This window comes from Triturus cristatus, chromosome 9 (assembly GCF_964204655.1).
Source record: "Triturus cristatus chromosome 9, aTriCri1.1, whole genome shotgun sequence".
NCBI lineage: Eukaryota > Metazoa > Chordata > Amphibia > Caudata > Salamandridae > Triturus > Triturus cristatus.
The window spans coordinates 883,091,871-883,107,176 of record NC_140592.1 but is presented as its reverse complement, the minus strand read 5'-3'; the positions used below and the strand labels follow the sequence as shown (position 1 = coordinate 883,107,176).

The following is a 15,306-nucleotide window of genomic DNA, read 5'->3' as shown; positions in this document are numbered from 1 at the left end:
ATAGGATGTTTCTTGATGAGCATATATTTTAATTTTAAATCATTCTCTGTGTCATACATAGTGTTTAAATATGGGGACATTTCCACTGACAGCTCTCCAGTTTCATAAAGTAGATATATAATAACTGCATCAAATATACTGTCATTGTGTGATTAGATGGTTGAGTTGGGAGACTACCCCTATGTGGACGTCCAAAACCTATGAGTTTGCATTTAAACCATTGTGCTTGAAATAATGTAATCTAGTCAATTGTATGTTGCAGTGAAATTGCAGATAGTGGGTTTCTATGGATGTTGATTGTCTTAGACCTCTCTGCTGCATTTGACAGAGTAGAACAAAACCTACTACTCCACAACTTATAAATGCATTTTACCAGATGGGTCAAATCTTTCCTTTTGTAATGCACCAGAACCTTGAGAGTGGAACACTTCCATTCCTCAACCTATCAGGTCACATGTAGAGTCACAGATGGAGTCTCTTTGTTCCCCCTTAAATATCTATAGAAACCCCCAGCCCAATGTGCCTGCTATGCTCCCATCACCTTGAATTCCACTTCCCTCACAGACAACATAAAGATAGACATAGTTGTCATAAGATGTGCCCATCAAATTGAGGAAGACCTTAACACATTTAAGCATGATGAGTAATAGGGGCTTCAATGGGAGTCAAAAACTGAAATACTGGTCATGGCTCCAGCATACCTCCTCAAAGGCATCAACCCCCGCTGACCCCCACCCATCTTTTTTGGTAGACATGTTACCATCAAAACAATAGCTCTAAGGAGCTTAGTGCAGCATTTCCTTACAACATAGGACTGGAATGCTGAGGCTAATATTGTATGTTTTTAAGTTTACAAATAATCATTTATTCTAATATTAATAGTAACTGTATATATTATTGAATTATTTAAGAATAAAAACTGATTACATTACAAACTAATGTTAATGTAATATTAACAATGACGAATCAAGCTCCTTGGACGAATTATCTGTGTATGGTTTGTCTGTGTTTTAGGAGTGACCTTTTGGGAACTTTATTTATCCATTACTACAAGGTCTTGGTTTTGTATGCCTTTTTATGGTTGTCCTCATTCTGGGTACCATCTGGTTGGTTAGTCTGAGAATATAAATATCTGGGATGATTTTCTCTGACAATCTGAGATGGAATAAATATCTGACCAGTCAAAGGTTTACATTGTTGTCTGAAGTAGGCAGTTTGAAATGATTTTATCTCCAATATGGCGGCTATTCTTTAGAGCCACTAAGCAGAGTAATCTTGGACAAGGTAATCCTGCAAGCCCTATATGAACCATAGATGTTGGTAGTAGACAGATGGGTTGCAATGGAAGGACTTGAGCATAGCTTTGTGAAATCTGTGCTTCATTCACCAAAAAATACTATGATCCAAGTGTTAAGGCGGGAGTTGAAATTGGTAGCATGGAGTGCAGCGGCAGATGCGAGGGCCCTACGTTTCTATTTTACAATCAATAATGGATACCTCTAGTGGAAAACCTTGGTCTTTAATTTTCCTGGAGGTATTGTCAAACTTTCCTGAGAATAGGAACCTGGTTATGGTTATTATGGAGCGATTAGGTGTGTTGCATTCGTGTGGATTTGGGAGTAAAGAGAAAACAATTTGCCAACTTAAGAACATCCTTAGACGCTGTGCAGAGGAAACTATACGGCGTGAGGATCTTTCTGCTATTTGTGTAATAAGAGGTCAGTTGTGTCTTTCCTGGTTTTCTAAGAGGGCCCAGATCTTTTTCCATATTTATTTAGAATTCCAGATAGGACCTTGCGCAATGAAATATTGCGTCTGAGGGTGAGGATAGATCCGAGGTGGCTCATGCCTGCGCTAAAAGTGAAAATTGCCAATAACCTTAGTCACTGTCCATGGAAGAGAGGTAAAGGATATTTAGAACTCAAATTATTGGTGGACTGTGTATTCTTCCCGGAGGAAAGGAAAAGATTTTTTAAACCAGTTTACCTCAAGTATGGGATACGTTCGAGAGCCATGGTGTTAAAACTGTTGTGTGGGTTTGTCATCGGAATGTGGCCAGTGTTGTAGGTCAGTTCCTGCACAAAATTGTATCACCCTATGCCACGATTTCCCTGGCTAATGTTGCTCTAGATTAGTACTTGTTCCATCCTGGTGGCCAGACTTGTTTTCCTATATCAAGCCATTGTTGACTCTACTGGGAGGCAAGCTTGGTTAATGAAATAAAGAGTAGAGCCAGGGCCCTTCTGAACGGCTGGTGGAATGAAGCTTTTGATAAAATAGCTTTTTTCAATTTTCACTTTGTAGTAAGCACCTTATTATCTGTATTTGTGATATGCTACATATTTTAGTAGGAGAACCCCTTCAATAGGAATCCAAGTGGTTAATTAGGCCTTTCCATGGGTCAAAGATAGCTCTGGTGACTGTCTTTACAAAATGCAATTTGCTAAATGTACTTTAATGCCCAGAACCGTGATACTTTGTTGATTATATTCTGAAAAGGCCAATCAGGGGCACAGAATTTGATATAAGTTCAGATAATTTGGTTAAGGAGGTATTTAAAGGCCCATTTTTATGTGGGTGTAACTTGGATGGTCCACAGTAAGTGGACTAGACTGGTCCTGAGTTATTGTGCAATTACTTGATGGGTTGAACCTAATTGTGTGACGATTTGTACACGATGCAACTTTGTTATAAGACTTTTTTATAAACAAACATTATATGAATCTAATTGATGTATCTATGTATTTGGATTTTTATTTATTGGCAATTTCATGACATTTCTATTTGTCATGTTTGTTGAATCTAAATGTGTGTTATATTTCTGTAAGAATTTATTTCTTGGAAATAAAAAATTTGACTGACTGGTGGGTTAGTCCAAAATATTTGAAGTGCCCACTGGCAAAAAATTTGCTGACAATGTCGGCATTGATGTGCATCACAGATTAGTTATGACTTTCTGGGTCTCTACTATGCACACCATCCTTGAACATATCTTTGAGATGCATTTCTGGTCTCTCATAAGTGGACCCACCTGTATAGCGTGTCTCACCAAACAATTAACAAGTAAGTCAATCAATTTTGGCAAATGTACATTTTTTCACATTTACCTCTCAGTCTACCCCATCTTTTCCGTGTGTCTACTTCAATCAGTATCTCGCAACGCAAACACCTCTAAACCTACTGCAAGGGGAATTGAAGTAAATTAGGACCTAGCTTGTATAGTGTATTTCTTTTATTTTTGTATGCTTTTATTGAGTTTTAAGCAGTAAGAACAACAACATCCACACAATGGATGACAAAAAAGACATCAAGCGCCACCCACCCCCTCTGTGTGGTCAGGCACCGCACTGCTTCTTTACACCACTTATTAACCATGTATCTGCGTGCAAAACTTTCAGTCACCTCGTACCTCCTCAGACACATTTGCATGATACACTGGTGTACCAAACGGCTATGCAACTATCAGTCCTAGTCTTTACCGTCACTGCTCATAATGATCTAATTTTGTTCAGATTGTTCTAATTCAATCGCTTCCAAGTCCCATTCTAGTGAGGCCACTAGGCTGTTCATTTTCCCTTGGAGTTTCCTACGAACCTCACAATCTGCTGTGATCCATTCCATCATCTCTTTCTCCCATTGCTTCATAGTCGGGGTGCCTCCCATTTCCACCTGACTGCAACACTTTTTCTCAATGGTTAGCCTCAGTGTTATTATTTAACATATTGTTTATTTTTTTAATTCTTAATGAGCAAACCTAAGAAGCACATACGCATGTCACAGCACACATACATGTTTGTCAGATCCCCAAGTTTTGTGGTTATGTCTTGCCAAAACTGTTGTATTATGGCACATTCCCACCACATGTCTACATACGTGCCTGTTACCATTTTACATTTGGGGCATGTATCTGCATTTTCTGGATTTATTCTGTGCAGCAACGCTGGACTGATATATGATCTATGTATATACTCGTAATGTATACGTTTCAATCGTGCATTACGTGTGACTAATTTACAGTTGTTAAAACTCCTGCTCCTGGTCCACGTGTCACTGTGGTTTTAGGCGTTCCAACCGTTTGTCCTTCTGTGGAAGTATGTCCTATACAGAGTGTAAACTAGTCTCCCTCTCCCAACGATACCAGCACATGAATTGCCCTTTGTGTTTCAGGTTCTCAGGTAAAAGAGGGCAATGTTTTTCGTACATGGATGCCAAACCAGCATACAATAGAAGGCCCTGGCCTGCGCCTCCCATTTCTCACAAACTCTGGAAAATCCCATCAAACTCCCCTCCCCATAGAGACGTTCAACACTATATGCATTCCTCTCTGCATTGCCTCTCTCACTCATCCAGGTAAACTCAGACAAAACATAGGTCTCTTTGGCACTAGTTTGGGTAAATACATTTATGACCCTCTGTCTTGGTCGACCTACTTCATATTGTGACCAGCGTCTGGACTTGTGTTGGTGTGGTTTTAATTACTTTTTTGAACAAGACCGGGCTAGACAACAGATGCCTGGGTGCCAACAGTATGTCTGGTGTGTCCCACACTAAGTCCCTCCTCTCCTCTGCTAGCCAGGGGACTACATAATCTAATTATGTTGCATAATAAAATGCTCTGAAGTTAGGAGCCAGCATTCTCCCTTTATCCCATGGGAGTTTAAGTGGCTCCAGAGCTATCTTCGCTCTTCTATTTCCCCAGTATAACAACCTCAGTAGGCCATCTCACTTACAGATGCACTGCTTCGTGATCAGCATGGGCATATGGGCCAGCACATAAAGCACACTTGGCAAGGTTATCATCTTGTGTAGCGCAATGCAACCCATGAGAGATATCGGAAATCATAACCATGATGTTGGCCTCCAGGTTTCATAGTAATGTATCTACATTGTGTTTATAGATTTCCCCTTGATCCCTGCTAAGCATGATGCCTAGGTATCAAAATGGCACCGTGCCTAGTTGCAGTGGTATCACGTAGGTAACACCCTCCTCTGCCATGTTCAACAGATAAAAGATAGATTTTTTCATAATTAGCTTAAATGCAGACAGCTGTTCCACCTCCCTCAGTGTGGTCTATCGTGGGCCACGTCTCCTTGGGGCCCTGCAAAGTCAGCAGAATATCATCTGATGAGAATGTGATTATCTTACGTTGGCCCCAAAAGGAGATCCATCGTCCATATGTCTGCACTGAATTAGCAGCAACAGGGGACACCCTTGTCAGATTCCCCTGCAAACCGAACAAGGTTCGCAGGGAATCCTCCAGCTACTCCACAGATGGCCACCCATTTTCACCCATGCCTTGTTCCCCAGGTATAGGAGAAATTACCATTGTTGGAACGCCCCCCCCCACCCCAACAGGGAAGCGTCCATGTCATATATGCCCAATAAACCGCATTGAAGGCATTGTATGCATCCAGATAGGCTATTTTGCTCTTTTGTCCCATGTGAATGACATGTTGCATGATCATTAAAGCCGTTGATGCTTCGCTAAGCATGTCCAGGAGTGGAGTGGGCCAGCCAGCAGGTCTGCATATTCTCTGTAACATTCTCCAGGGAACCCATCATCCCCTTCGCCTTCCCCATCCCCAAATTCCTAATCACCCTAAATGTCCCTCTCAGGGACAAGGGAATTTCATATCTCCTTGAGGTCAGGAGCTATTCGCAGTAGATCAGCTTCGGTGAGGAACCGCTCAGTGGCCCCACGGTCTTTCCTCAATTGATCATCATAGAGGGAGAAGTAAGAGTTTTCAAACCATTAGAGGATGGATTCCTGATCCGTGACCACCTGGCTCTCCTGATTATGTAAAGCTGCAACTTCCCTATTCTCTTCTTTTGATTTACCAACCATGCCAATAGTATGACAGGCTTGTCCCCCTGTTCATGCTGCAGTTCACAGTAAGCTTTATGGTCATGTTTGCTTAGGCTTTCCCTAATGCCTTGAGGTGTTTTAGTTCCTCATTTTGGTTATAACAATCTGAATTCCTGTTGGCAATCTGGTGATCTAGTGAAGTATGCATTCCTCGTGTATTTCTATTGTGCTCATCAATGATTTTCTGACTCCATATGTTAAACCTATGCACCCCCCCTTATAATAGCCTTGAACACTTCCCACAACACCACTGCTGACGTTACAGAGCCTTTGTTTTACCTGAAAATAATCCTGTATCATATCCCTGACTTCTTCCTTGTATGTGACGTCCTGCAGTGTGCCACCAGGAATCTCTAGTGAGCTCTAGGGTGGGCAAACATCTCTCCTGCAAATTCTGTCAACAGTAGTGTGTGACCTGACATGGCGCGATCCAAATATTTAGCACAACTTGTGCCTAACACATGGTCCCGGTGCAGCGGTGCAAAATCAATGTGAGAAAACGTATTATGTGGTGGGGAGTAGAAGGAGTACCTCCTCCCATCCCTGTGTTTAAAGCAGCTCAGTCAAGTCAAGCGTCTGTATAGGTTTGTATAGGGCTAAGGATGATCTTCTCAGCTGCCATCCTTAGCGAGTCTTATGTATCTAGTGCTCCATCCAGTATGTTGCTGTCAACAAAAGAAACCATTAAAGTTATGATTTCCTCAAAAACATCTGAGGAATCTATGTTGTGAGCATAAGTGTTAAATAGCAACAGGGGCTCAGCAATGAGATCGATCTCCCGGACCTCTATACAGCGTCTGCCAACAAAAAAGCTTTCCCCACTGATCTTGACAGGGCTACGATTGTGGTTCTCCCAAAAGAGGATCAAACCCACACTAATTGTTCATCATTAAAAAAAATGCCCAATCTCCCTGCTCAGTGCAAAAATTAAGATCTATGCTAAAATAATCGCTGTGAGACTCTAACTAGTCTTACCCCTCCAGATCTACTCAGACCAATGCAGCTTTATGCCTAACCACAACACTCCCCACGGTATACAAAGCGAGCAAGTGGCACTGTCTAATGCCAAGGGTCTGCCAAACCATGCGCACTCTTTCTCATTAACATCGAGAAGGCATTCGACTTGGTTGAATTGACTTTTTCCTTAGGACTATGGATAAAATGGGATTTAGGCCTTGGTCCAGGTCTTAAGTGAAACTACTTTATACCAAGCCGACCACCGAAGTAAAGGTCAATAAAGTGCTCTTGGACCCCTTCCCGATCCATAAGGGTACCAGGCAAGGATGCCCTCTTTCCCCAATTCTTTTTGCCCTAGCCATCTAACCCCCAGCTCAACTATTCTGATGCAGTGTACAAATTCAGAGTTGGGACTGGGGTGGACAGACAAAAGAAAGAATAGCCCTATACATGGACGATGTCCTTCTCTTAACAAATCCGCACTTGTCTGAGCCCCAACCATTGGGGATGTTCGCTCCATACGCGGATGCGTCCAGACTCCAGATGAACTGGGGCAAATTCCTCTGGTCCCTATCTAAAGTGACCAGGCAATCATGAACTGGCAATCTGCCATTCCCATCCGTAAGCTGAGCTTTCAATATCTGGAAATATATACCACTCTGGAGGTGGGACCCTGGTCTTACATGGATCCTCAATATCACACCACTTAATAATAATATGACACAGGACCTCAAGAGTAGAGTTGGTCCAGCTTCAGTGATTAGGGAGGGTAGCCATCGTCAAAATTATGATCCTCCCTAGATTCCTTTTCACCCTTCAACACATTCTATACATGATCCCATACCGCTGGTTTCAACAGCTCAATGCCGCGATCTATAAATTCCTTTTGGGCAAGAAAACCGGTCCACTTAGCCCTAGATAATTGCAGATAACCAATGTACGACGGAGGGCTGGGAATGGCGGATATCAAACTGTACTGCTGGGAATCCCACTTGAATGTAATAAACAAAAGGCTGACTGGGGGAGTTAGATGACCTGGCATACAGACTGAAGCTGTCCCAATTAGTTCTTGATAGAGTACTGGGGCACCTCTATTGCAACCCCATTTCGCACAATCTTTCAAACAGGACAGCGGCAGGCATCAGATTTTAGCCAGTGTCCCTGGTCCTCATAAGCTGCTACCAAAAGCCCACCCAACTCAACCCTGTTCAAGGTTAGGTGGATTCAACAAATGCCCCACCTCTAGGGGTTTGGGAAACCAGACTGGGATTATGATCATGGGGGATGTCTGGCATGGGGGGCACCTGTTCTCCCTTCAAGATCTTTAACAATGATTCGCTCCATCGCCACAATTTCTGAAATAGCTGCAACTACACCACACCTTGTCTAACCAACTTGACAATACACCTGAACTGCCTGAATACAACACCATTGAAGCTAGACTCCTCACTGACTGTGTGGGAAATGGTGCAGTATTAAGTACCTACCGTACACTACTAATCAAAGCCCCAAAACTGTTCCTAGACTTCAAGCACCAGTGGGAGGAAAGGGTGTTCCCCCTTGATGACACTAAATGGTGCTAAGCCCAGATGGCACCAAAAGAAATCGCTATCTCCGCAAAACTGCGACTCACCCAGCTACGATATTTGTACATAACTTACTTTGCACCCAGACAAATGTGGCTTGCTGGCACACACATTCTTCATCCCACCAGCTATGAATGTCCACACGCAAATGTCAATTTCTTCCACATGGTCTGGGAGTACTGCTGGATATCGAGTTTCTGGCAGAGGATTGGCAAGACATTATCTCAAGTCCTGGAATGACCGATTGACTTGACTCTTAGTGTGCGGTTACTAAGCCTGATGGAGGACATGGGAGACCCTCGATGTGAGCAGCTTATGGTAGGAGTGACCACAATGGTGGCCAAACGAGACATAGCACAAAAAATGGAAGTCTTCACAATCTCCCACACTGGTAAAATTGTGGGTGGGGTTGAACTGGTGTGCCCAGCTGTAAAAACTATCTACCAGGCTCGGGAATGTCCTGAATAACGCACCAGGTTTTGGGACAAGTGGTGGTCATACAACAGGCTTAGCGATGGCTAACAACTGTACTATTATGCGCTGTATTGCCTGTTTGACTGTATTTTAAATGATGTGTACTATATTCCAAGCATAATGTGTTATAGGTTGTACTAAAAACAATGAAATTGGTTGATCAAACACTAGGGCCCGATTACGATGTCGGACGGACCTGAGTCTGTCCGACATCGTTTGGGAACTGGGACCGAATGACCTCCTGTTGTCGGTCCCAGTCCATTAATTAAGATGCGACCAAACACTGTTCAGTCACATTCCTATTCTTTACAATGGGAGCATGCATTCCGACTGGAATGCATGCTCTCATTATAAAAAGCTGAGATGCAGTTCATCCCTGCCACCGGGTGCAGTGATTAACAGGGGGGCTGACCACCTCAAGGTGCCTGGCACCAAGAGCAGTGATTAACAGACCACCATCCGTCGGCCTTGCACCCATGGGGGTCCTGCTGGCGGCCCTCAAAATGGAATTCCCACATCCTTTCTGTGTCAGAAAGGCTGGTACAGATAGGCTGGAGTCTTTCCAAATGACCCATCAAAGGCTATTTGGAAATCCGGTTCGGATTCCTTTCTGACCAACCCCATCAAAATGGGTCAGTCGGAAAGGAATCTGAACAGCCAATTATGATTCCGTAGGAACGGATCCAACCTAGGGCTCCAAGCATGAATCGGTAGCCATCAGGAAGCTATTTAGAACTTGTTTTGCATTCATGAAGAGGTAGTATAGTGCTCTGCCTAGATATTGTTACAAATGAATGTGAATGACATACTCCATGTGATTTAATGTGTATACAATTTACTATTCAGATACTTGATGGGCTTAATGGGAACATTCAATGAGAAGGCTGAGACATTGATGGAAAAACTAGAAGGACTTTCAGATGGAAAAACAGAAGTTAGTATGCTTGATCTGATGAGCCGCTTGACTCTTGACGTGATTGCAAAGGTAACAATGACTTTTCTATATTATTGCTTGAGACAATTGGAAGATCGCCGCTTCTACTTACCACTGGCGGAAGATCCCACTAATAGATTACAGCGAACTATCAGTGACATGGCGGAGGAGGCACTCTGCGAAGGTTGGATTACAGCTAAAGAATCCCAGTTTTTACAAACCAAATTTCCCATCATGCCGTACTTCTATATTTTACCGAAGATACATAAGGCACAAAGACCACCGCCTGGCAGACCCATTATTTCGGGTCAAGGAGCTATACTGGAACCTCTTTCCACCTTTGTGGATCATTTTTTGAGACCTATTGTCAGCAAGATGCCCACGTATCTCAAGGACACGAAAGATGTATTACGTCTGTTACCTACCATCGATTTCGATACCAATACGGATCTTTTAGTCTCTTTTGATGTTGAGGCGCTTTACACCTCCATCCCCCAAGATGAGACTTTGGACACAGTATCTACTATTCTACATGAGACTGAATTGGACTCTATTACCCCTGTACACTTCATTATGGCACTAGCCAAACTTGCCATGAAGGACAACTTCTTTAAATTTGAAGACCAGATCTACCTCCAAGTCTCCGGGACCAGTATGGGCAGTATTTTTGCGCCGAGTCTGGCCAATCTTTATGTCCATTCCTATGAACAGCAACACATCTTTAATTCCACCAATCCGTTTCTTGATTCCATCCGACTGTGGAAACGCTATATTGATGATGTGCTGGTGGTCTGGAGAGGGGATCGCGCGTCTATTCTTCTTTTTCATCAATGGCTCAACACGAGAAACCAGTTCCTAAAGTTCACAGTTGAGATCAATGACAAAAGGCTAGCCTTTCTAGACCTGTCCATCTTTGTCACACCTACAGGTCTAGAAAGTGAGCTCTATCGGAAACCAATGTCCCGTAATTCTTTATTACGGTATGACAGTCAACACCCAAAATCATTGAGGGACAATTTACCTTTTGGACAGTTCCTGCGAGTCCGTAGGAACTGTTCGACTGTGAATACTTTCAAAAAACATGCCGAGGTCCTTACGGAACAATTGATCTCGAGACAATATCCTCCTAGGCTAGTGAAACGCTCATTCAAGCGGGCCACTAACAATCATCGCGAAGCACTTTTGGAACCTGCATTTGAGAAACCCACCCTTGAACGCATGACTTTTGTTACCACATTCAGTACAATGGCGAATAAGATACAAAAAAGCGTCAGAAAACATTGGCGTATTCTGTCCTCATGCGATGGATCTTTGGCACCCCCTCTGTTCTCTTTCAAGAGGTCTAGTAACATACGAGACCGGTTGGTACACACCCGCCCTAAAACCTTGCCCCAGAGATTAGTAGGCACACTTTGGGAGCTCCCGGCAGTGGCTGGCCACTTCCCTTGTGGTAACTGCTCCGTTTGTTCACAAACGAAACACACCACCTCTATCGACATAGGTACGAACAGACCCTGGTTGCTGAAGAGGTTCACCAACTGTAACAGTGACAATCTAATTTATTTAATTACTTGTCCGTGCCAATGCAAGTATGTGGGTATGACAACCCGGAAAGTAAGAACTCGCATGGTAGAACATAAGAGTTCCTTCAGATGCAAGAGATCAACGACTAAACTTACCAGACATTTCGCTGATCAAAATCATAAAGCAGATGATTTTTTCTGGACAGTGCTGGAAAAACCATTGATACCATCACACATTGTTGACACCACTAAATACCTCTTTATGAAAGAACAGAAATGGGTGTTCAAATTACAGAGCGATGTGAGGGGGTTAAATGACGAAATTCCTTGGACCACCCTATGAAATTTTTCTGTGTCCTCTTTTAGCATGCTTTAGTATCTGGGTACCTGTATTTGTCCCTACATGCTACTACACAGCACCTGTCTTCTTGCATTATTGATACGCTTTTTTCCATTACTAGCACGCTTTTAACATTTAACATTGCGACCCTCGCCCTTTTTTTGATATATTTACAAATTATAGTGCGAGTCATTTTTCTAGCGTGGCTAATGGACTACTCATGCCCACCCTGTGACGTCATCCTGTAGTCATTGATACCTCCACCACCGGTATGTCCTAATATCCGACATTATGTTGATTACGTATAGATGATAGTTCTTGTGGTTGCATAAAGGTGTCCATCTGTCATTTGCAGATACACACGGTCTATATCTCAATAACATGCATGGGCACTTTTTATTATTTACATTAAGCACGCACGCATTACCAGCTTAGCAGTCTCGTCAATAAAATGAAACAAACTACACAAGCGGCCATTATGACATCACCTTGTAGTCCGGTTTTCAGTTTCGTAAACAGAGTTGTCGTAACAGCCAGCATTATCACGCGCTCTGCATTTGACGAGCTTAGGCGGCTTTAAGAATACTTCGTTTTGTAAAAATTGTCATGGATTGCACTAAGTACGCACGCACATCTTAGCAGCTTTCAGTAACTACACAAGCGGCCATTATGACGTCACCCTGTAGTCCGATTTGCACTTCCGGATACAGGGATGACGGACTAATCAATTTCCACTCGCGCTCTGCCCTGATGAGCTTCGGCGGCTTTATTAGAACGCCGTTTTTGCAGCAACGGTTACCTCCCTCCTGATTCTGAGGCCGCAACGAGGCAACGACGGAGAGGTGAGCACTGGTGCTACTGCCTAGAACTACTTTCGAAGATAATATTGGGCATTTTTACTTAAATATCTTCGAATAACGAAGTCATGAGACCCTTTTACATGTTTTTTTCTTTGATAAAGTTTTTAACATGTAGACTTCACACCAGCTTCTAACATCATTATGTGAACCCCTGCACAACTGCCATTGTTAAAGAGTTGCGGGTGGTTCAGTATGCATGAAAAGTCAAGTTTGGTGCTTTTTTGGCATTCAATCTCCCATTTTTGAGCCTTTTACCTTCTGTTGGGGAGTATTCTTTAGTTTGGCATGACACATTTCGTGGTTTTATTCTAAACTTTCAGGCTACCAGTTTTTGCGGCTAGTAGTATATCACACTAGTACATACCCACCCTCCTTTATGAGTTTGGATTATGCATTGATTGCTTTCCAGATATTGGTAGTTCATTTTCTTCTTTTTATACAGAGCGGGCCTCTTAGTCTGGAATCAGGATCCGGGCGAGGTGAGGTCCGTTCCCCGATCATTACGGGTAAGCCCTCTAACATCCAATATAATGTTAGCTTTCTGGTTAGAACATTAAGAGTGTTTCGATCTTTATTTCTCCTGTTTGAGACAATTCCCATTTGTTTTCTTGGCAGATGCACGCAGCATCCTTTTGAGACGGAGGATACACATAAGGTGGTACAAGGTGCCATTTTCACATGATAGTGAGATAAATGTACTTGTCTGTCTTTATCTATATGTTTACCACTATACATGTTTTTCACTTTTTTGCAGTAGCTAGATATATAACAACATAGGTCCTGAAGAAAGCCGCAGAGGTGATTGTATCTCATTTGGCTGAAACATGTCGACCTTCATACGGCAGTCATTTGTTTAATACTGCTTTTCTGCACTGTTGTTTTACTTAGGATGCGAGACACGTATTAAATTGTTAGTGTTCTCTCGCAATTCTATTTTAACACACCACTTCACTGTTCCTTGTTAGCACTGCACTCCTGTCAATTGTCCTATCATCCAACTATGGTTGGTTTTTCCATTTCAAACCTTTGACAACCTCGGACCACCCACGAGTGAAATTACGCTCTTTCAGATGCTCTCTATGATCAAGAGAAGCATCTCACTTTGGATTGGACAACCTGATGATAAGATTGATCACACAGATATTTGACGGGTATCCAATAATTCCGCTCCAAGGCTCACTCTCGATTGCATCTGGTTGTCTCTTTTGTTTCTGCTCTTTCACTCTTTTCACTTCTTTTTGTTCTTTGGGACTTTTTTAGCCCGTTTCTCTCTACATTTCCGCTTAGCAAGCAGGATTTGACTAGACCCCCAGTTCATTGTTTTGTTGTTTTACAATGGGAGCATGCATTCCGACTGGAATGCATGCTCTCATTATAAAAAGCTGGGATGCAGTTCATCCCTGCCACCGGGTGCAGTGATTAACAGGGGGGCTGACCACCTCAAGGTGCCTGGCACCAAGAGCAGTGATTAACAGACCACCATCCGTCGGCCTTGCACCCATGGGGGTCCTGCTGGCGGCCCTCAAAATGGAATTCCCACATCCTTTCTGTGTCAGAAAGGCTGGTACAGATAGGCTGGAGTCTTTCCAAATGACCCATCAAAGGCTATTTGGAAATCCGGTTCGGATTCCTTTCTGACCAACCCCATCAAAATGGGTCAGTCGGAAAGGAATCTGAACAGCCAATTATGATTCCGTAGGAACGGATCCAACCTAGGGCTCCAAGCATGAATCGGTAGCCATCAGGAAGCTATTTAGAACTTGTTTTGCATTCATGAAGAGGTAGTATAGTGCTCTGCCTAGATATTGTTACAAATGAATGTGAATGACATACTCCATGTGATTTAATGTGTATACAATTTACTATTCAGATACTTGATGGGCTTAATGGGAACATTCAATGAGAAGGCTGAGACATTGATGGAAAAACTAGAAGGACTTTCAGATGGAAAAACAGAAGTTAGTATGCTTGATCTGATGAGCCGCTTGACTCTTGACGTGATTGCAAAGGTAACAATGACTTTTCTATATTATTAGAAAATAAAAGTAAATTACCACCGCCTGTTGCTGAATACTTTCTCCCAGTGATTGAAAAAAACAGATGTAAAAATGCCAAAATTGTCATTTAATATTTTTATCAAGTGTTTCATTTTGTCGTCTGATCTTAAAAGCTCATTCTTGCTCACCATTGGACCTTTGTCCAACTCACATTCTCAAAAGAGTTTCTCAGTCTTTGAATCCACAGATGAACACCCTCTTTAAACTTTCTCTTGAGTCTGTTTCCGTGTCTGCATGTTGGAAGGAGACGTTGGTCCTTCCACTTTTAAAAAAACCTAACTTGGACCAGTCATGCCCTGCCAGCTACAGACCTATCTCACTTCTTCCTGCTTGTGTGGAGATGTTGGAATCTGTAGTTAATCACTAGATTTCCAATTTTATCACGGTAAACAATGTGCTACATCCCTTGCAATCTAGATTCCGATCAGAATTCAGTACAGAGACAGCACTTTTGGAATTGACTGAGTTTATCAAAAACCCGCCTTGACTTGGGCACAGATACCATTGTGATTTTGTTAGACTTATTGGCGGCTTTTAACACGGTGTTGTATGGAATTCTCCTGTAAAAACTGGAAGAAGCTGGAGTTGTCGGCACCATGTGGAAATGGATCCATCTTTTTGTTTTCAACCATAAGCAAGCAGTCTACCTCCCCCCATTTACATTGGTGTATCGAGAGGTCATTTGTGGAGTACCACAGTGATAAGCAT

General features: G+C 42.7%; 1 protein-coding gene across 2 annotated transcripts in view; it reads left to right on the top strand.

Moving 5' to 3' along the window:
- Positions 1–15,306, top strand: part of LOC146799015 (cholesterol 24-hydroxylase-like) — a 202,211-nt gene that overhangs the window by 97,864 nt on the left and 89,041 nt on the right. For both annotated transcript variants that reach the window (XM_085626412.1, XM_085626411.1), the window contains exon 6: positions 9,731–9,869. In XM_085626412.1, coding sequence (XP_085482538.1) covers positions 9,731–9,869 — 139 coding nt within the window. The remainder of the gene's footprint in view (positions 1–9,730; positions 9,870–15,306) is intronic.